This window comes from Hyla sarda, chromosome 7 (genome assembly GCF_029499605.1).
Source record: "Hyla sarda isolate aHylSar1 chromosome 7, aHylSar1.hap1, whole genome shotgun sequence".
NCBI classification, from domain to species: Eukaryota; Metazoa; Chordata; class Amphibia; order Anura; family Hylidae; genus Hyla; species Hyla sarda.
In genome coordinates, this window is record NC_079195.1 from 226,904,969 (window position 1) to 226,927,929 (window position 22,961).

General features: G+C 43.2%; 1 protein-coding gene across 9 annotated transcripts in view; it reads left to right on the forward strand.

Moving 5' to 3' along the window:
* Positions 1 to 20,244, forward strand: part of LOC130283437 (E3 ubiquitin-protein ligase RNF170-like) — a 64,825-nt gene extending 44,581 nt beyond the window's left edge. For all 9 annotated transcript variants that reach the window (XM_056532941.1, XM_056532936.1, XM_056532935.1 and 6 more), the window contains 5 exons: positions 2,845 to 2,920; positions 4,039 to 4,147; positions 13,191 to 13,264; positions 16,388 to 16,501; positions 19,810 to 20,244. In XM_056532941.1, coding sequence (XP_056388916.1) covers positions 2,845 to 2,920; positions 4,039 to 4,147; positions 13,191 to 13,264; positions 16,388 to 16,501; positions 19,810 to 20,118 — 682 coding nt within the window. In that variant the 3' untranslated portion in view covers positions 20,119 to 20,244. The remainder of the gene's footprint in view (positions 1 to 2,844; positions 2,921 to 4,038; positions 4,148 to 13,190; positions 13,265 to 16,387; positions 16,502 to 19,809) is intronic.
* Positions 20,245 to 22,961: the final 2,717 nt, after the last annotated feature.

The following is a 22,961-nucleotide window of genomic DNA, read 5'->3' on the forward strand; positions in this document are numbered from 1 at the left end:
TCTTTCCTGCTTTGGTAAATGTTGCTGTAGTTCTACCTAGTTATAATTCACAGTATATTGATGAATCAGGAAGCTCAGGATGATCACTACAGTATGACAGATCAGGGAGGAATGCTGCCATGTATGGGCATTATACACAGTCCAGGGAGGATGTGTGGACCTGCTCTTGTACACGTTGGCTGAAGCTACATGAGGGCAGCAATGTTTGTAAACTGCACCATGCGCCGCTTTTATCTACATCTAGGTCACTTGGTTTTTCCCCTTATCTCAGCCCTTTGAACCGCAGCAGCAGCAGAAATGATTCCATCTCATAAAACGCAGCAATTTCCATTGACGAGTGACGCCATCCATAGTAATACATTATATATCCTGCCTGAAGAGCATCAGGAGGCATCTGTGATAGGAAAACATAATACAGGAGGGACAAGTGTCTCCAAACAGTGCAGGGAAGTCATATTAGAAGACGAAAGTGCATAGACAGCCACATACAGAATGTCACGCACCTGATTGCGGACGGTCTGGAACAGGATCCTCTACCTGTGTGGCTGATGACCGTATCGGGGAGCAGAGTCTAAGGTGCCGCTGGTCTTCACCAGAGCCCGCTGCAAAGCAGGATGGATTTGCTGCGGCAGGTGACACCCAGGTCGCTACCCCCAATACGGCTCAACCACACAGGTAACTGGGCAAGGCAAGGTGAGGCAGAGGCATAGTCAACGTAGCAGAAGGTCTAGGCAGGCTGCAAAGGTTCGGAGTCAAAAACATGGCAGGAAGGTCTGGGTACACGGAGAAGCAAAACAGGCAATAGGAACGCTTTCTCTTCGGCAATGAGCATTGAAGATCCGGCAGGGGGGTGTGGGAGGTTCAGGAACTGATAATGTGGTGTCAGGTGCAAAGACTAATTATGGGCGCACTGGCCCTTTAAATTTCAGAGCTCCGCCGCGCGCGCCCTAGGACACGGGGACGAGCGCGGCGGAGCTGAGTTACAGAAGCAGCAGAGCGGGGTAAGTGATGGGCTGGGATTTGCATGCGGGCGCCTCCCGCGATGCGAATCCCAGCCCTGCCGACAGACGGGGACCCCAGGACACTGAGCTCACGGCTGGAGCTTGTGGCAGGAGCGCAGCGCGTGACAAAGAAGTGTATAGAGTTATACAGTGATGGCCGTAAATGTTGACACCCTGATATTTTTCTATAAAATGAAGTATTTCTCACAGGAAAGGATTGCAGTAACACATGTTTTGCTATACACATGTTTATTCCCTTTGTGTGTATTGGAACTAAACTAAAAAAGGGAGGAAAAAAAGCAAATTGGACATAATGTCACCAAACTCCAAAAATGGTCTGGACAAAATTATTGGCCCCTTAACTTAATATTTGGTTGCACACCCATTGGAAAAATAAGTGAAATCAGTGTATTCCTATAAGCATCAATAAGCTTCTTACACCTCTCAGCCGGAATGTTGGACCACTCTTCCTTTACAAACTGCTCCCGGTCTCTTATTGGAAGGCGCCTTTTCCCAACAGTAATTATAAGATCTCTCCACAGGTGATCAATGGGATTTAGATCTGGACTCATTGCTGACACTTCAGAACTCTCCAGCGCTTTGTTACCGTCCATTCCTGGGGGCTTTTTGACATATGTTTGGGGTCATTGTCCTGCTGGAAGACCCAAGATACAGACACTGGGCTGTACAGTGCGACCCAAAATCCATTGGTAACTCTTTGATTTTATGATGTCTTGTACACATTCAAGGCCCCCAGTGCCAGAGGCAGCGAAACAACCCCAAAACATCATTGAACCTCTACCATATTTCACTGTAGGTACTGTGTTCTTTTCTTTGTAGACCTCATTCCGTTGTCGGTAAATAGTAGAATTATGTGCTTTACCAGCTTGAATATCTTTGGAACTTGTTTGGGGCTGCTTATCCACCATCCGGACTATCCTGCGTTGACACCTTTCATAAATTTTTCTCTTCCGTCCACGCCCCGGGAGATTATCTACAGTGCCATGGGTTGCAGACTTCTTGATAATGTTGCGCACTGTGGACAAAGGCAAATATAGATCTCTGGAGATGGACTTGTAACCTTGAGATTGTTGATATTTTTCCACAATTTTGGTTCTCCAGTCCTCAGACAATTCTCTTCTCCTCTTTCTGTTGTCCATGCTTAGTGTGGCACACACAGACAAACAATGGAAAGACTAAGTGAACTTCTCTCCTTTTTATCTGCTTTCAGGTGTGATTTTTATATTGCCCACACCTGTTACTTGCCCCAGGTGAGTATAAAGGAGCATCACATGCTTGAAACAATCTTATTTTTCCACAATTTTTGAAAGGGTGTCAATAATGTTGTCCAGCCCATTTTTGGAGTTTGGTGACATTATGTCCAATTTGCTTTTTTTCCTCCTTTTTTGGTTTAGTTCCAATACACACAAAGGGAACAAACATGTGTATAGCAAAACATGTGTTACTGCAATCCTTTCCTGTGAGGAATACTTCATTTTCTAGAAAAATTTCAGTATTTAAAGGGTTCATATAAGACGTAAATCTGCCCCTTCTGAATTTACCCTTAGATTTTGTCGCCCCATAGCAGCATCTGGTAGTTATTGTCATTGAATATAATTGTATTTTTTTTAAACATTCAATTATCATATCAATTATTAATTTTAATATTGATATTTATACAGTATTTATTAATAATATGATCACAGTAGTTATATTGGGCTTACATGATTGTGTTTTATTAGGAATTCTTTTACTAGCAGTTACACGTGTTTACTATTTGCACTTATTGTTTACATAATTATTATTTATTTAGTGTTATTAATGACTAATATTATATTCTCAGGTGTTGTACAATGGACAAACCAGAGATTGCCCCCCAAAGAAACGACAGTGGGATTTTCCCCCCGATACACTACAAAGTGAGTATTTATTTAATTTATTCAGATTGATTGAACTCTAAGTTATAGGGGATTATGTTGCAAAACTACAACTTCCAGCATGCCTGGAAAGCCACCTGGCTCTCAAGCTGTTGTACTACTATAACTCCCAGCATGCCTGGACACCAGATGGCTCTCAAGCTGATGCAAAACAACAACTCCCAGTATGCCCGGACAGCCGTTGGCTGTCCGGGCATACCGGGAGTTGTCGTTTTGCATCAGCTTGAGAGCCATCCAGGCATGCTGGGAGTTGTAGTTGTACAACAGCTTGAGAGCCAGGTGGCTTTCCAGGCATGCTGGGAGTTATAGTTTTGCAACAACTGGAGAGCCACCTGGCGCCCTGGCCATGCTGAGAGTTGTAGTTTTGCAACAGCTTTAGAGCCAGGTGGCTGTCCAGGCATGCTGGGAGTTGTAGTTTTGCAACAGCTTGAGAGCCACCTGGCTGTCCAGGTAAAATGGGAGTTGTAGTTTTGCAACAACTGAAGAGCCACCTGGCTGTCCAGGCATGCTGGGAGTAGTAGTTTTGCAACAGCTTTAGAGCCAGGTGGCTGTCCAGGCATGCTCAGAGTTGTAGTTTTGCAACAGCTTGAGAGCCATCTGGTGTCCAGGCATGCTGGGAGTTGTAGTGGTACAACAGCTTTAGAGCCACCTGGCTGTCCAGGCATAATGGGAGTTGTAGTTGTACAACAGCTTTAGAGTGAAGTCTTCTGGCTATATCTAGTCTGCTAGATCAGTGGTCTCCAAACTTCAAACCTTTAAATGTTGCAAAACTACAACTCCCAGCATGCCCAGACAGCCATTGGCTGTCCGGGCAGGCTGGGAGTGGTAGTTTTGCAACAGCTGAAGGCACACTGGTTTGAAAGCACTGACCAAAGTCTGTCCGGGCATGCTGGGAGTTGTAGTTTTGCAACAGCTGGAGGCACACTGGTTGGGAAATACTGGCCAAAGTCTGTCCAGGCATACTGGGAGTTGTAGTTTTGCAACCGCTGGAGGCAAACAATGGGAAATGCTGCCCTAGGCACCCTATACAGTTACGTAAGATACATATTGATACAATCACCATTAGAACGTACATGTAATAAAGACCCTGAATTTTCCAGGAGATGCATAAAAGTCGTCAGACTCGCTTCCACAATGACCTGAACTGCCCGGTGTGTCTGCAGACGGCGACGTCCCCGGTGGAGACCAACTGTGGCCATCTATTCTGCGGTGAGTCTCATCTCATGACAACATCAAACCTCTTTATTTGCATCATCGATTCTCATTACATTGGGCTGAAAGACAATACATTTAATATGAAGCAATTATGAGCTCAGACAGTCATCGGAATGAAAGGCCGGACAGAGTTACAATGGAATAAAAAAGGCTGTCACCTCCATGAAAATAAAAAATTACTAGTACAAAAAACACAGAGGCTTCTACATCATAGGGCATGTGCGAGTCTACACAGTGACCCCACCAGCAGAATAGTGAGTACAGCTCTGGAGTATAATACAGGATATAACTCAGGATCAGTACAGGATAAGTAATGCAATGTATGTACACAGTGACCCCACCAGCAGAATAGTGAGTACAGCTCTGGAGTATAATACAGGATATAACTCAGGATCAGTACAGGATAAGTAATGCAATGTATGTACACAGTGACCTCACCAGCAGAATAGTGAGTACAGCTCTGGGGTATAATACAGGATATAACTCAGGATCAGTACAGGATAAGTAATGTAATGTATGTACACAGTGATCTCACCAGCAGAATATTGAGTACAGCTCTGGAGTATAATACAGGATATAACTCAGGATCAGTACAGGATAAGTAATGTAATGTATGTACACAGTGATCTCACCAGCAGAATAGTGAGTACAGCTCTGGAGTATAATACAGGATATAACTCAGGATCAGTACAGGATGAGTAATGTAATGTACGTACACAGTGACCCCACCAGCAGAATAGTGAGTACGGGTTGGGGATTACTTCGCTAAGGTACGATAAAATGTAATCTCGATCTTTAAAAAGGAAAAAAAAAATCCAATACAAACATTGTGAAAGCTCTTGTTTAAGCCAATGGTCGAGCTCTCCTGACCCGTCCACCCCCCAGCTCCCAATACAGAGACGTGACAATTGGCAAAGTATACACAACCAGTCACAACAAACGCTTCACATGTGTCAATGATTGGGATTATCTTCAGCTTTTCCATAAAACTGATGGCAGCAAATCAAAGGCTATCCTGTGTGTTCTATACAATATGATTAATAAAAGACAATTAATTCCTGGCTCCTCGTCTCACACTCAGCTCCTTAATCCTCTTGTTATGAAGTTACATGAAGAACACAAGTTATGGCTGACAGGTCTTTCTATCATAAAGACAAAGCAGGTCGGAAAATCAGTGAGGTATATAGTATTCTGGACTCTGATCAGCTGATCCTGAACTGATCCTTCATCTTTACTTTCTCAGCATAGACACACACAGGCATACAGGAACAATGTAAGTGTAAAGAAAGAAGGGGTTAAAGGCACAGTTTTAGTGTAGAATCTTGTCTTTTTGGACATGTAGCTGTCACATAAGTAAACATGACCCAATACTGTGATTTATTACAACATCAAAGTTACTAAAGTCACCTCCAGACAAGTTGTGTGCAAACATTTAATTGAAGTGTATTATTAATACAATGTATCACTACAGATTATAGAAACATTACTTATCCTTTACTGATCCTGAGATATATCCTGTATTATACTCCAGAGCTGTACTCACTATTCTGCTGGTGAGGTCACTGTGTACATACATTACATTACTTATCCTGTACTGATCCTGAGATATATCCTGTATTATACTCCAGAGCTGTACTCACTATTCTGCTGGTGAGGTCACTGTGTACATACATTACATTACTTATCCTGTACTGATCCTGAGTTATATCCTGTATTATACCCCAGAGCTGTACTCACTATTCTGCTGGTGAGGTCACTGTGTACATACATTACATTACTTATCCTGTACTGATCCTGAGTTATATCCTGTATTATACTCCAGAGCTGTACTCACTATTCTGCTGGTGAGGTCACTGTGTACATACATTACATTACTTATCCTGTGCTGATCCTGAGTTATATCCTATATTATCCTCCAGAGCTGCACTCACTATTCTGCTGGTGAGATCACTGTGTATTATACTCCAGAGCTGTACTCACTATTCTGCTGGTGAGGTCACTGTGTACATATATTACATTACTTATCTTATACTGATCCTGAGTTATATCCTGTATTATACCCCAGAGCTGTACTCACTATTCTGCTGGTGAGGTCACTGTGTACATACATTACATTACTTATCCTGTACTGATCCTGAGTTATATCCTGTATTATACTCCAGAGCTGTACTCACTATTCTGCTGGTGAGGTCACTGTGTACATACATTACATTACTTATCCTGTACTGATCCTGAGTTATATCCTGTATTATACTCCAGAGCTGTACTCACTATTCTGCTGGTGAGGTCACTGTGTACATACATTACATTACTGATCCTGTACTGATCCTGAGTTATATCCTGTATTATACTCCAGAGCTGTACTCACTATTCTGCTGGTGAGATCACTGTGTATTATACTCCAGAGCTGTACTCACTATTCTGCTGGTGAGATCACTGTGTATTATACTCCAGAGCTGTACTCACTATTCTGCTGGTGAGGTCACTGTGTACATATATTACATTACTTATCCTATACTGATCCTGAGTTATATCCTGTATTATACCCCAGAGCTGTACTCACTATTCTGCTGGTGAGGTCACTGTGTACATACATTACATTACTTATCCTGTGCTGATCCTGAGTTATATCCTATATTATCCTCCAGAGCTGCACTCACTATTCTGCTGGTGAGATCACTGTGTATTATACTCCAGAGCTGTACTCACTATTCTGCTGGTGAGGTCACTGTGTACATATATTACATTACTTATCCTATACTGATCCTGAGTTATATCCTGTATTATACCCCAGAGCTGTACTCACTATTCTGCTGGTGAGGTCACTGTGTACATACATTACATTACTTATCCTGTACTGATCCTGAGTTATATCCTGTATTATACTCCAGAGCTGTACTCACTATTCTGCTGGTGAGGTCACTGTGTACATATATTACATTACTTATCCTATACTGATCCTGAGTTATATCCTGTATTATACCCCAGAGCTGTACTCACTATTCTGCTGGTGAGGTCACTGTGTACATACATTACATTACTTATCTTGTGCTGATCCTGAGTTATATCCTATATTATCCTCCAGAGCTGCACTCACTATTCTGCTGGTGAGATCACTGTGTATTATACTCCAGAGCTGTACTCACTATTCTGCTGGTGAGGTCACTGTGTACATATATTACATTACTTATCCTATACTGATCCTGAGTTATATCCTGTATTATACCCCAGAGCTGTACTCACTATTCTGCTGGTGAGGTCACTGTGTACATACATTACATTACTTATCCTGTACTGATCCTGAGTTATATCCTGTATTATACTCCAGAGCTGTACTCACTATTCTGCTGGTGATATCACTGTGTACATATATTACATTACTGATCCTGTACTGATCCTGAGTTATATCCTGTATTATACTCCAGAGTTGTACTCACTATTCTGCTGGTGAGGTCACTGTGTACATACATTACTTTACTTATCCTGTACTGATCCTGAATTATATCCTGTATTATACTCCAGAGCTGCACTCACTATTCTGCTGGTGAGGTCACTGTGTACATACATTACATTACTTATCCTATACTGATCCTGAGTTATATCCTGTTTATACCCCAGAGCTGTACTCACTATTCTGCTGGTGAGGTCACTGTGTACATACATTACATTACTTATCCTGTACTGATCCTGAGTTATATCCTGTATTATACTCCAGAGCTGTACTCACTATTCTGCTGGTGAGGTCACCGTGTACATACATTACATTACTTATCCTGTACTGATCCTGAGTTATATCTTATACAGTATTATACCCCAGAGCTGTGCTGATCCTCATTTAGGACCTGCCACTCTCCCTGTGATCTTATACAAGCTTCAGGTCATTGTGCCCGGGTATTGCCAACTATCTGTAATTCCAGGACAGTTCACTATAATACAGAACTTTATATAGTGGCCATTGTAACAATGAATTGTTTGAGTGATTGTCTTTGTGGCTGGGGATTCTTGTGCTGATGATGGTGGTTGTAGTTCCTGGCAATGTACAGGTCACCATGTCTCTTTGTCAGGTCATGTTGGCATCTCTTGGGTGCTCTGTAGCAGACCCTCAGCTCTGACAATCACAGTGTATAGAGCAGTGCCCTGTAATGATGAGTCAGTGCTCCTCCTTATCTTCTCATACTAGTTACCCATTGCATCAGGTGAGACCCATGATACGGGGCGCTGTGCCCAGTGATTCCTGACCTAAAAAAAAAAAGTGATCGTGGGTTAAAAAGTTTTCCTTCTGAATTGATTCTCTGGTTATTTATAAACTCTCCGCCTTGTTCTGGCAAAGCTGCGGTGAATCGTGCGGATAGTGAGATCAGGCCTATCAGCGCCCCCTGCTGTTTTGTTTGCATTGCTGCATGGTGGATGCTGTGAATGAGACGACACATACAGGACACAGAGGGGGATGTTTTTTAAAGGTTTTTTTCTGGAGCATTTACCGCAACCTTGTATTTTTTGTCATGTTCATCATTTTTAGTTTCTGGATTTTAGAAAGTGGTGTAATTTATGTGTTGTGGCTTTATAGAGACATATACTGTGGGGATCAAAAGTTTGGGCTCCCCAGGTAAAAATTTGTATTAATGTGCATAAAGAAGCCAAGGAAATATGGAAAAATCTCCAAAAGGCATCAAATTACAGATTAGACATTCTTATAATATGTCACCAAAAGTTACATTTTATTTCCATCATTTACACTTTCAAAATAACAGAAAGCAAAAAAATGGCGTCTGCAAAAGTTTGTGCACCCTGCAGAGTTAATATCTTGTACTGCCCCCTTTGGCAAGTATCACAGCTTGTAAACGCTTTTTGTAGCCGGCCAAGAGTCTATCAATTCTTGTTTGAGGTATCTTTGCCCATTCTTCCTTACAAAAGTCTTCCAGTTCTTTGAGATTTCTGGGCTGTCTGTCACGCACTGCTCCTTTAAGGTCTATCCATAGATTTTCAATTATGTTGAGGTCAGGAGATTGTGAAGGCCATGGCAAAACCTTCAGTTTACTCCTCTTGATGTAATCCCCCGTGGATTTCGAGGTGTGTTTAGGATCATTATCCATTTGTAGAAGCCATCCTCTCTTTAATTTCAGCTTTTTCACAGATGGCATCAAGTTAGCATCCAAAATTTGCTGAAATTTTATTTAATCCATTTTTCCTTCTACTCATGAGATGTTCCCTGTGCCACTGGCTGCAATACAACCCCAAAGCATGATTGATCCACCCCCATGCTTAACAGTTGGACAGAGGTTATTTTCATTAAATTCTGTTCCCCTTCTTCTCCAAACGTAGCTTTGCTCATTCCGGCCAAAAAGTTCAATTTTAACCTCATCGGTCCACAGAACTTGTTTCCAAAATGCATCAGGCTTATCTATATGTTCATTTGCAAAGTTCAAACGCTGATATTTGTGGTGAGGATGTAGAAGAGGTTTTCTTCTGATGACTCTTCCATGAAGACCATATTTGTACAAGTATCTCTTTATAGTGGAATAGTGTACCACAACTCCAGTGTCTGCCAGATCTTTCGGGAGGGATTGTGCAGTCAAACGTGGGTGTTGAATTGTTTTTCTCACAATCCTGCGAGCTTTTCTGTCTGATATTTTTCTTGGTCTTCCAGATCTTGCTTTAACTTCCACTGTTCCTGATGACTGCCATTTCTTAATTACATTCCGAACAGAGGATATTGACATCTGAAAATGTTTTGCTATCTTCTTATAGCCTTCTCCAGCTTTGTGAGCGTCAATTATTTTCAGTTTCAGATTTCTAGACAACTGCTTAGAAGAACCCATGGTGCTGATTGTTGGGGCAAGGTCAGATGACAACCTTTGAGATTGACATCACCTGGTCTTCCCAGATGATGATTGAGAACAATCCATGACACTGGCAGGTCTCAGCTTTGCAAAGGGGGCAGTGCATGCTATAAATTCTGCAGGGTGCCCAAACTTTTGCAGACGGCATTTTTTTAGTTTTTTTTTATTTTGAAAGTGTAAATGATGGAAATAAAATCTAACTTTTGTTGACATTATTAGAAGAATGTCTAATCTGTAATGTGATGCCCCCTGTATATATATATATATATATATATATATATATATATATATAGTTACAGTAACCGGACGGATCACATAGCCCGGGCACTGGAGGAAATGGCTACAGAGAGATTTTTTTTTTTTTTAGAAAATGGGTATTTATTCGGCTGTTGTGCCGGAGCCAGCTGGACGGCCATCCTCAGGAAATGCCCGGGGTCTGGCGCACCGCCGCCTCATTACTACAAACAATAACATGTTGCCGATGACAGGGACGGGCCGGCCGCCAACTGAAGAAGTCATTGTATACCTTCGAAAACTGTCACAAATCGTGAGCAGGAAACGTCTGAAGCTGCTCGCTCGGATTCCTGCTCAGCTGCCCTTTCATTTTCACATTGATCCTAAAACATATGTCCAGGAAACCGACAGGAAACCCGGGCGACAAATATGTATTCATGTGTCCAGGGCGCTGATGGCTTCTCCCCCCTATAGGACCATTCTCTAGGATAAGTGCAGGCACCTGCATGCTATAGGGTGGGGGGTGAGGGCTGCAGGGGGCTCCTTAACCCATAGGGAAGTGTTTCCCAACCAGGGTGTCTCCAGCTGTTGCAAAACTACAACTGTCAGCATGCCCCGACAGCCTTTGGCTGGGAGTTGTAGTTTTGCAGCAACTGGAGGCACCGTGGTTGGGAAACACTGCCTTAGGGTATAATTCCCATGTGGGGAATTTGTTGCAAAAAAAATAAAAACAAATTTATATATATATATATATACATATATATATATATATATATATATATATATATATATATATATATATATGCAAAGTCCAGGAATCACAGCACCAATAGGTCAAGGATCTTCATAAGCTGGTTTCTTTATTCACCCCAAAAATTACAACGTTTTGGCAACAATAGACTTTATCAAGCATGGAATTTGTTGCAAAAAAAATAAAATATTTACATATATATATATATATATATATATATATATATTATTATTATTATTATTATTATTATTATTAATAATAAATGCATTCTTCACCATTCAACTGAATGGAACTTGCAGAAATCCAGGACTCTTCTTGCTGAAATAATTTTAGATGAATAGAATTCCTAATCTTATATATGTTGATCAGTGTTTCCCTACCAACATGCCTCCAGCTGTTGCAAAACTACAACTACCAGCTTGCCCGGATAGCACGCTGGTTGGGAAACACTGGCCTAAGGCTGTACGGGCATGCTGGGAGTTGTAGTTTTATTAATAGCTGGAGGCACGCTGGTTGGGAAACACTGGCCTAAAGGCTGTCTGGGCATGCTGGGAGTTGTAGTTTTATTAATAGCTGGAGGCACGCTGGTTGGGAAACACTGGCCTAAAGGCTGTCCGGACATTCTGGGAGTTGTAGTTTTATAACAGCTGGAGGCAAGCCAATTGGTCAACACTGGCCTAAGGCTGTGAGAGTTGTAGTTTTGCAACAGCTGGAGGCACGCTGGTTAGGAAACACTGGCCTTTGGCTGTCCGGGCATGGTGGTGATAGTAGTTTTATTAACAGCTGGAGGCACACTGGTTCGTAAAAACTGTCCGGGCATGGTGGTGATAGTAGTTTTATTAACAGCTGGAGGCACAATGGTTGGGAAAAACAGGACAATGGCTGTCTGGGCATGCTGGAAGTTGTAGTTTTGCATCAACTGGAGGCACACTGGTTGGAAAACACTGGCCAAAGGCTGTCCGGGCATGCTGGGAGTTGTAGTTTTATTAACAGCTGGAGGCACACTGGTTCGTAAAAACTGTCCAAAGGCTTTCTGGGTATACTGGGAGTTGTAGTTTTATAACAGCTGGAGGCAAGCCAATTGGTCAACACTGGCCTAAGGCTGTCCAGGCATGGTGGTGGTAGTAATTTTGCAACAGCTGGAGGCACATTGGTTGGGTATAACTGCTGTAGACTGTCAAGTGCATGACTAAAAAAAACTATTTGACGTCATTACACTTATATTAAGCATAGTTACAGTTATATTACGCATATTTATCTTCCATTATCGTACTTGTTAATTATTTTGCAAATCAATCAATGCAAGTTTTTATTTTATCATCTGTATTATGTTAATAGCAACACGACTGTAGATGCCTCTATGGGTCTCCATGGTTACAGACTACAAAACAAACCCTGTGTAGTCTGATCCCGAGGGCAGAAGGCAAAGTAAAACATGACTGCAGGGACAGACTACACAGGGAATGTTTGTAGTCTGTTGCCATGGAAACACATAGCTCCGCATAGCAGCTTTATACATAAAGTAGGAGGTCTTTAATCGTGTATTTAAAAAGTTTTATTTTTATTTTTATTTTTTTGCATTTGACTAATAAAATGGACTAATAAAAAAGTAGGTGAGCAGGAAAGAATGTGTTTTTACTCATTTTATTCATTGTGGAAATTTTTAATAACTATGCAAAAGTGGATGTGATCACATGATGCAGTCACATGGGCTCCTTTCTGACCGGTGCATGCATAAATAAACAATACTTTTTGTCTCCAGTTTATGGCTTTTTACATATTGGGAAGGCTTTGTTCACATTAAGGAATCTCCGCTGTGGGTGTGGCCGAAATCCTTCAGCGCTAGGACCTCGCGGACATGCACCGTCACCATTGATGGCAATGCAGTCCGGCACGGAGGTTCCGCAGTGTGAGCGGTGCAGCAGAATCCCAGAGAAATTAATTGGAGGCGGCTGCAGTGGAATTTTTGACTGAAATTTCTGATGGGGTAGAATTGCGCTCGGGCATTGCACAGTGTGAACGTGACCAGGCCCTGATAACTGCAGGCAACAAATTAGGGAAATACATAATATAACATTTCCCAACGTTCTATCCTGGGGACCTGTAAACGGGAGGAAGGACGAGACCTGATCACAAGCCTCGATGTGCATTCATTATTTGTTACATTGTTGCAACAGGATTGTAATGTCCTTTGTTTCTTTGTATCCATTAGGCCCGTGTCTCATTGAGTATTGGAAGCACGATCCCTGGCTGGGCATCATCAGCTGCCCCCTCTGCAGACAAAAGGTATCAGTGACTACACTTACCTGCACATAGTCCACTCACCTGTACACAGTCTACAGTCCACTCACCTGTACACAGTCTACTGTCCACTCACCTGTACATAGTCTACCGTCCACTCACCTGCACACAGTCTACAGTCCACTCACCTGTACACAGTCTACAGTCCATTCACCTGCACATAGTCTACAGTCTACTCACCTGCACATAGTCTATAGTCTACTCACCTGTACATAGTCTACAGTCCACTCACCTGTACATAGTCTACCGTCTACTCACCTGTACATAGTCTACAGTCCACTTACCTGCACATAGTCTACTCACCTGTACATAGTCTACTGTCCACTTACCTGTACACAGTCTACTGTCCACTCACCTGTACATAGTCTACAGTCCACTTACCTGTACACAGTCTACTGTCCACTCACCTGTACATAGTCTACAGTCCACTCACCTGCACATAGTCTACTCACCTGTACATAGTCTACAGTCCACTTACCTGTACATAGTCTACCGTCTACTCACCTGTACATAGTCTACAGTCCACTCACCTGTACACAGTCTACAGTCCACTCACCTGTACATAGTCTACAGTCCACTCACCTGTACATAGTCTACAGTCCACTCACCTGTACATAGTCTACAGTCCACTCACCTGTACATAGTCTACAGTCCACTCACCTGTACATAGTCTACAGTCCACTCACCTGTACATAGTCTACAGTCCACTCACCTGCACATAGTCTACAGTCCACTCACCTGTACATAGTCTACAGTCCACTCACCTGTACATAGTCTACAGTCTACTCACCTGTAAATAGTCTACAGTCCATTCACCTGCACATAGTCTACAGTCCACTCACCTGCACATAGTCTATAGTCTACTCACCTGTACATAGTCTACAGTCCACTCACCTGTACATAGTCTACAGTCTACTCACCTGTACATAGTCTACAGTCCACTCACCTGTACATAGTCTACAGTCCACTCACCTGTACATAGTCTACAGTCCACTCACCTGCACATAGTCTACAGTCCACTCACCTGTACATAGTCTACAGTCCACTCACCTGTACATAGTCTACAGTCCACTCACCTGTAAATAGTCTACAGTCCACTTACCTATACATAGTCTACCGTCTACTCACTTGTACATAGTCTACAGACTACTCACCTGTACATAGTCTACAGTCCACTCACCTGTACATAGTCTACAGTCCACTCACCTGCACAGTCTACAGACTACTCACCTGTACATAGTCTACAGTCCACTCACCTGTACATAGTCTACAGTCCACTCACCTGTACATAGTCTACAGTCCACTCACCTGTACATAGTCTACAGACTACTCACCTGTACATAGTCTACAGTCCACTCACCTGTACATAGTCTACAGTCCACTCACCTGTACATAGTCTACAGTCCACTCACCTGTACATAGTCTACAGACTACTCACCTGTACATAGTCTACAGTCCACTCACCTGTACATAGTCTACAGTCCACTTACCTGTACATAGTCTACAATCCACTCACCTGCACATAGTCTACTCACCTGCACAGTCTACATACTACTCACCTGTACATAGTCTACAATCTACTCACCTGTACATAGTCTACAGTCCACTCACCTGTACATAGTCTACAGTCCACTCACTTGTCTATAGTCTGCAGTCTACTCACCTGTACATAGTCTACCGTCCACTCACCTGCACATAGTCTACAGTCCACTCACTTGTCTATAGTCTGCAGTCTACTCACCTGTACATAGTCTACAGTCTACTCACCTGTACATAGTCTACAGTCCACTCACCTGTATATAGTCTACAGTCTACTCACCTGTACACAGTCTACCGTCCACTCACCTGTACACAGTCTACAGTCCACTCACCTGTACATAGTCTACCGTCCACTCACCTGCACATAGTCTACAGTCTACTCACCTGTACATAGTCTACCGTCTACTCACCTGTACATAGTCTACAGTCTACTCACCTGCACATAGTCTACAGTCTACTCACCTGTACATAATCTACAGTCTACTCACCTGTACATAGTCTACAGTCTACTCACCCCACATAGTCTACAGTCTACTCACCCCACATAGTCTACAGTCTACTCACCTGCACATAGTCTACAGTCCACTCACCTGTACATAGTCTACAGTCCACTTACCTGTACATAGTCTACAGTCCACTCACCTGTACATAGTCTACAGTCCACCCACCTGCACATAGTCAACAGTCTACTCACCTGTACATAGTCTACAGTCCACTCACCTGTACATAGTCTACAGTCCACTTACCTGTACATAGTCTACAGTCCACTCACCTGCACATAGTCTACAGTCCACTCACCTGTACATAGTCTACAGTCCACTCACCTGCACATAGTCAACAGTCCACTCACCTGTACATAGTCTACAGTCTACTCACCTGTACATAGTCTACAGTCCACTCACCTGTACATAGTCTACAGTCCACTCACCTGTACATTGTCTACAGTCCACTCACCTGCACATAGTCTACAGTCCACTCACCTGTACATAGTCTACAGTCCACTCACCTGTACATAGTCTACAGTCCACTCACCTGTACATAGTCTACAGTCCACTCACCTGCACATAGTCTACAGTCTACTCACCTGTACATAGTCTACAGTCCACTCACCTGTACATAGTCTACAGTCCACTCACCTGTACATAGTCTACAGTCTACTCACCTGTACATAGTCTACAGTCCACTCACCTGCACATAGTCTACAGTCCACTCACCTGTACATAGTCTACAGTCCACTCACCTGTACATAGTCTACAGTCCACTCACCTGTACATAGTCTACAGTCCACTCACCTGTACATAGTCTACAGACTACTCACCTGTACATAGTCTACAGTCTACTCACCTGCACATAGTCTACAGTCCACTCACCTGTACATAGTCTACAGTCCACTCACCTGTACATAGTCTACAGTCCACTCACTTGCACATAGTCTACAGTCCACTCACCTGTATATAGTCTACAATCTACTCACCTGCACATAGTCCAGCATAGACTAGACTGAATGTCCTGTATTATGACCCGCACCTCGCTTCGCTGTAATGCAACGCTGCTACTCTCATCCCATAGGTGCACATGCTCTACGATGATCTTTATGAAGTTCAGCAGCAGGATAAGACAAGCGAAGCCATCGCGAAAGACATCAGACAATACAACAATCGCTTTTCCGGGAAACCGCGACCTGTAAGTATTTACGATTCTACAATACAGTCTTTTTTATATGTTAATTGGTAGAAAATGTTATGCTGACGAACTTCACACTATACTGTATATCTATCTATAGGGGACAAAGCTCTGTTTTTCTGATACAGAGCTCCAAATCCTCTGCAATGACATCAAGTTGCATCAGTGTTTTTCAAACAGTGTGCCTCCAGCTGTTGCAAAACTACAACTCCCAACATGCCCGGACAGCCAACGGCTGGAAAGCAGCAAGTTACATGATAATATTCTGTCTGCATGCAGCCACCACTAGGGGGAGCTTACAACAGTTTTATCATTGAGTTTACTAGTTGCTGAACAGATTGTAATATATAATACAATATATAGATTGAGCGCCCCCTAATGGTGATATTTTATTATTTCACTGGATGGCTGTTTGTGGCTCCACTGGGACCCCACAGTCAGCTGTTATGCCTCAATGGCCCTTATGGGCCCCAGGTATTGTTGGCTGGTAGTAGAATGACTATTGCTATAACTCTTCCCAGTGTCCAGGCATGGTGGGAGTTGTAGTTTTGCAACAGTTGGAGGCAAAACACTTAGTTACATCATAAAATTCTGTCTACCTGCAGACACCACTAGGGGGAGCTAACTAACGATTTATCATTGGAGCTAAAGAGATTATGTTGTATATTACAGTACAGTGGTCCCTCAACATACGTTCCAAACGGACCATCGTTTGTTGGAACCATCGCATGTTGAGGGATCCGTGCAATGTAAAGTATAGGACAGTGGTCTACAACCTGCGGACCTCCAGATGTTGCAAAACTACAACACCCAGCATGCCTGGACAGCCAACGGCTGTCCGGGCATGCTGGGTGTTGTAGTTTTGCAACATCTGGAGGTCCGCAGGTTGTAGACCACTGTTAGAGGAAGTTGTACTCACCTGTCCCCACCGCTCCGGACCGTCACCGCTCGATACCGCAGCCCTGGATGTCGCCTTCCATCGCTGTCGCTGCGTCCCCGAGGTGTCCCCGATGCTCCGGCAAGGCCTCTGCTTTCCCGGCATTCGCGCTCCCCGTCGCCGCCATCAACGTGATAACGTGATGCGCGGCGACGTGATGACGTCGATGGAGAGCGCCGACGATGCAGGGGATCCCGAAGAGGACGCACCGGAGCCCCGAGGACAGGTAAGTGACCATCACCGGAGCTCACGGGGCACCGTAAACGGCTATCCGCCGGCAGCTGAAGCAGTCAGCGCTGCCGGATAGCCGTTTATGTGATGGCCCCGACATAAAAAAGCATCGTATGTTGAAATTATCGTATGTCGGGGCCATTGTAGGTAGAGGGGGCCACTGTATATGTATTGAGCGCCCCCTAATGGTGGAATTTTATTATTTCACTGTATGGCTGTTTATGGCTCCCCTTGGACCCCACAGTCAGCTGTTATGTATCAGAAGCCCTTATGGGTCCCAGATAGAGATGAGCGAACTTACAGTAAATTCGATTCGTCACGAACTTCTCGGCTCTTCAGTTGATGACTTTTCCTGCGTAAATTAGTTCAGCCTTCAGGTGCTCCGGTGGGCTGGAAAAGGTGGATACATTCCTAGCAAAGAGTCTCCTAGGACTGTATCCACCTTTTCCAGCCCACGGGAGCACCTGAAAGCTGAACTAATTTATGCAGGAAAAGTCATCAACTGCCGAGCCGAGAAGTCCGTGACGAATCGAATTTACTGTAAGTTCGCTCATCTCTAGTCCCAGGTATCGGGGGCAGGTAGTAGAATAGCTGTTGCTATAACTATTCACCCTAAACTGACCTTTATACTGGTGTAAAATAATAAAAGCTTCTACAGAGCAGGAAATGTAAATTCTGCAGGGCGGCCGCAGACGTCATGGATACAATGTAACATACTGATCCGCTGTATCCTTCTCCTGGCTCACTATATACTTGTCAGAGGGCAGCGATATACTGTTTATTTGTTTTAACTGTAACATTCTACGCTCCTTAACATTGAGAATGCAACACATAGAAGGAAACGTTGCGGATTAATGTAAATCCCCGTATCGGTAGACATGATAATGATATGCAAATCATGAAAAAGTGAAAAAAAAAAAGTGTAAAACATTTAGATTTATTTAATATCAAGTACAAACGCTATGCAGAGAACTAGACGTACTTACACGCCATGGCATTCAGTGAGTAATATTCTGCCACGCTGAATGCCACGCTGAAAGCAAATCATCACGATCAGCTGCTGGCAATGGTCAAACAATGAGGTCCCAGTGATTGTGCACCTCTGGCGTTCCTATAGAGCAGTGTTTCCCAACTGGTGTGCCTCCAGCTGTTGCAAAACTACAAATCCCAGCATGCCTGTGAAACTGTCTGGGCTTGCTGGGAATTGTACTTTTACAACAGCTGGAAGCACACGGCTCAGAAAACACTGACCTTTGGCTATCTGGGCATGCTGGGAGTTTTAGTTTTGCAACAGCTGGAGGCACCCTGCTCAGGAAACACTGGCCTTTGGCTGTCCGGGCATGCTGGGAGTTGTAGTTTTGCAATAGCTGGAGGCACCCTGCTCAGGAAACACTGGCCTTTGGCTGTCCGGGCATGCTGGGAGTTGTAGTTTTGCAACAGTTGGAAGCACACTGCTCAGGAAACACTGACCTTTGGCTATCTGGGCATGCTGGGAGTTGTAGTTTTGCAACAGTTGGAAGCACACTGCTCAGGAAACAATGACCTTTGGCTGTCTGGGCATGCAGGCAGTTGTAGTTTTGCAACAGCTGGGGGCACCCTGCTCAGGAAACACTGACCTTTGGCTGTCCAGGCATGCTGGGAGTTGTAGTTTTGCAACAGCTGGGGGCACCCTGCCCAGGAAACACTGGCCTTTGGCTGTCCGGGCATGCTGGGAGTTGTAGTTTATCAACAGCTGTAGGCACCCTGCTCAGGAAACACTGGCTTTTGGCTGTCTGGGCATGCTGGGAGTTGTAGTTTTGCTCCCCCCATGATAGGTATATCTGCATAGGATAAGTATCAGATCAATAGGCTTCCAGTATTGAAAAAAACTCTACTTCCTTTATTTATTTTGTTGCAAAAACAGCACCACTCCTATCCACAGGTTGTGTGCAGTACTGCAGCTCAGTCCCGTTCACTTCAATAGAGCTAGGTTGCAATACCAGACACAACCTGTGGACAGGAGAGGCGCTGTTCTTTGTCAAATAAAAATAAAAATATGTTTTTCTAGTCCTGGACGACCCATTTAGGTTAATGTTCACTATAACTTTTTAATAACTTCTTCCTCATTAATCGTTTAACCCTTCGCTCCCTCCTCTCGCAGTTCTCCGACTACCTGTGCGACCTGCCGTCGCTCTTGCACCTGGCGCTCCGCAGGGTCTTCACCATGGGTGGACTTGTATGGATCTTCTGTCTCAGGATAGTGGTGTGCTCATTTGGCGCCATCATGTGCCTCTCGTCGCCCTTTGCCGCCGCCATCCCCGACCCCCTCTGCGGAATCCTCAGCGCCATCGACGACCTGGTGGTGATCTTCCTCCTGCTGATCTGCATGCTCAACATTTCACAACAGTTCCGTCCGGACGGGATGACCATGGTCCAGACGGCCGCACAGAGCGTCTTGTCGGAGTCGTGACGGCGCCAAAGGCGTAGATGTGATTGGACTGTGCGCAGATGTTACACATCGCTGGGATTTCTACATGTTCCCTGTTATGGAACAACCAATGGAAAGGCAGCGGTCTCCAAACTGAGGAGCACCAGTGGTTGCAAAACTACAACTCCCAGCATGCCCGGACAGCCAACGGCTGTCCGGGCATGCTGGGAGTTGTAGTTTTGCAGGAGCTAGAGGTCCACAGTTTGGAGACCTAGGCTGTAGGACAGAGTTTTCCAAACAGTGTGTCTCCAGCTGTTGCAAAACTACAACTCCCAGCATGCCCGGACAGCCGTTGGCTGTCCGGGCATGCTGGGAGTTGTAGTTTTGCAACAGCTGGAGACACACTGTTTGGAAGACACTGCTATAGGGCATGTCAACAGGACTTTTACATTCATACATTGCGACATATGATCTCTACTAGAGATGAGCGAACTTACAGTAAATTCGATTCGTCACAAACTTCTCGGCTCAGCAGTTGATGACTTATCCTGCATAAATGAGTTCAGCTTTCAGGTGCTCGCGTGGGCTGGAAAAGGTGGATACAGTCCTAGGAGACTCTTTCCTAGGACTGTATCCACCTTTTCCAGCCCACCGGAGCACCTGAAAGCTGAACTAATTTATGCAGGAAAAGTTATCAACTGCCGAGCCGAGAAGTTTGTGACGAATCAAATTTACTGTAAATTCGCTCATCTCTAATCTCTACCCTTGCTGGATTTAGGTGTACTGCCCCTACTACAAGAACTGTATTGTATTGTATCATTGTATTTGTAACATGAGGAGAATGGGGATAGTGTAAATATTTCGGCTTCCGCCCCCATCCTACTTGAACGTCTCACGTTACGATACAGCTGTATATTTGTAACTCTATTTATTTTCCATTACAGTTCCATATAGTACTTAGAAATTCTTTTTTTGCAATAAAAAAAAAAAAAAAAAAAAACGTGAATTTTGATTTTGTCATTTGAATTCTATGGTAAAACACGACTGGTGATACATGTATGGGTCTCCATGGTAACAGACTACAAACAATCCCCGTGTAGTCTGATCCTGGGAACAGAGAAGGAGGGACAGACTACAGGGGGGATTGTTTGTAGTCTGTAACTGTGGAGACACACAGACACAAAGATTTTTTTTAATCAAGACTATTAACAAAGTAGCATTTTATATTATATATATATATATATATATATATATATATATATATATATATATATATAGCAATTGGGTAATAAAAGGGTTTCAAAAGTAAAACTAGGTGATGAGCAAAGGACGTGTTTCTATTTGTTTTATGTATTAAAGGGGTACTCCAGTGGAAAACCTTAATTTTTTTTTTCAATCAACTGGTGCCAGAAAGTTAAACAGATTTGTAAATTACTTCTATTAAAAAATCTTAATCCTTCCAATACTTACTAGCTGCTGAATACTTCAGAGGAAATTCTTTTCTTTTAGGAACACAGAGCTCTCTGCTGACACCACGAGCACAGTGCTCTCTGCTGACATCACAAGCAATCAACTGTTGCCAGAAAATGTAAAAGATTTGTAATTGACTTCTATAAAAAAAATCTTAATCCTTCCAGTACTTATTAGCTGCTGAATACTACAGAGGAAATTATTTTCTTTTTGGAACACAGAGCTCTCTGCTGACATCATGACCCCAGTGCTCTCTGCTGACACCTCTGTCCATTTTAGGAACTGTCCAGAGCTGGAGAAAATCCCCATAACAAACATATGCTGCTCTGGACAGTTCCTAAAATGGACAGCAGAGGTCTGCAGAGAGCACTGTGGTCATGACATCACAGGAAATGTATTTCTTTTTTAGATTTCTCTTTAGTATACAGCCCCTAAAAAGTACTGGAAGGATTAAGATTGTTTTAATAGAAGTGCTTTACAAATCTGTTTAACTTTCTGGCACCAGTTGATTAAAAAAAAAAAAAAGTTCTCCACCGGAGTACCCCTTTAACTATTTAATCAACAATTGTAAAAGTTAAAGGGGTACTCTGGTGACATTTTTTTTTTTTAAATCAACTGGTGCCAGAAAGTTATACAGATTTGTAAATCACTTCTATTAAAAAAAATCTTAAATCCTTCCAGTACTTTTTAGGGGCTGTATACTAAAGAGAAATCCAAAAAGAAATGCATTTCCTGTGATGTCCTGACCACAGTGCTCTCTGCTGACCTCAGCTGTCCATTGTAGGAACTGTCCAGAGAAGCATATGTTTGCTATGGGGATTTTCTGTTCCTAAAGAGGACAGCAGAGGTCAGCAGAGAGCACTGTGGTCAGGACATCACAGGAAATGCATTTCTTTTTGGATTTCTCTTTAGTATACAGCCCCTTAAAAGTACTGGGAGGATTAAGATTTTTTTTAATAGAAATGATTTACAAATCTTGTTTAACTTTCTGGCACCAGTTGATTTAAAAGAAAAAAAAAAGTTTTCCACGGTAGTACCCCTTTAAGCTAAGCTTAGCTGCATAGAGAAGACTGCAAGAAGTATGGAATGAGGGGAAGAACTCTGACATAGCTGCCTACGAGAGGAGGGACGGTGGTTTAGCTGGGATGAAATAACATTTGTCCTTTGTACTTTCCAATGGAGCTTGAAAAATAAGTCTTCATACCTCTGATCTCTTCAGTGGATATTGTCATTAGTATAATCCTGCCTATCTAGCCTCCAGCAGCACAAAAGAACCTGTCATTCATTTGGTTAAAGGGGTATTCTAGGCAAAAACTTTTTTTTATATATATCAATTGGCTCCGGAAAGTTAAACAGATTTGTAAATTACTTCTATTAAAAAATCTTAATCCTTCCAATAGTTATTAGCTTCTGAA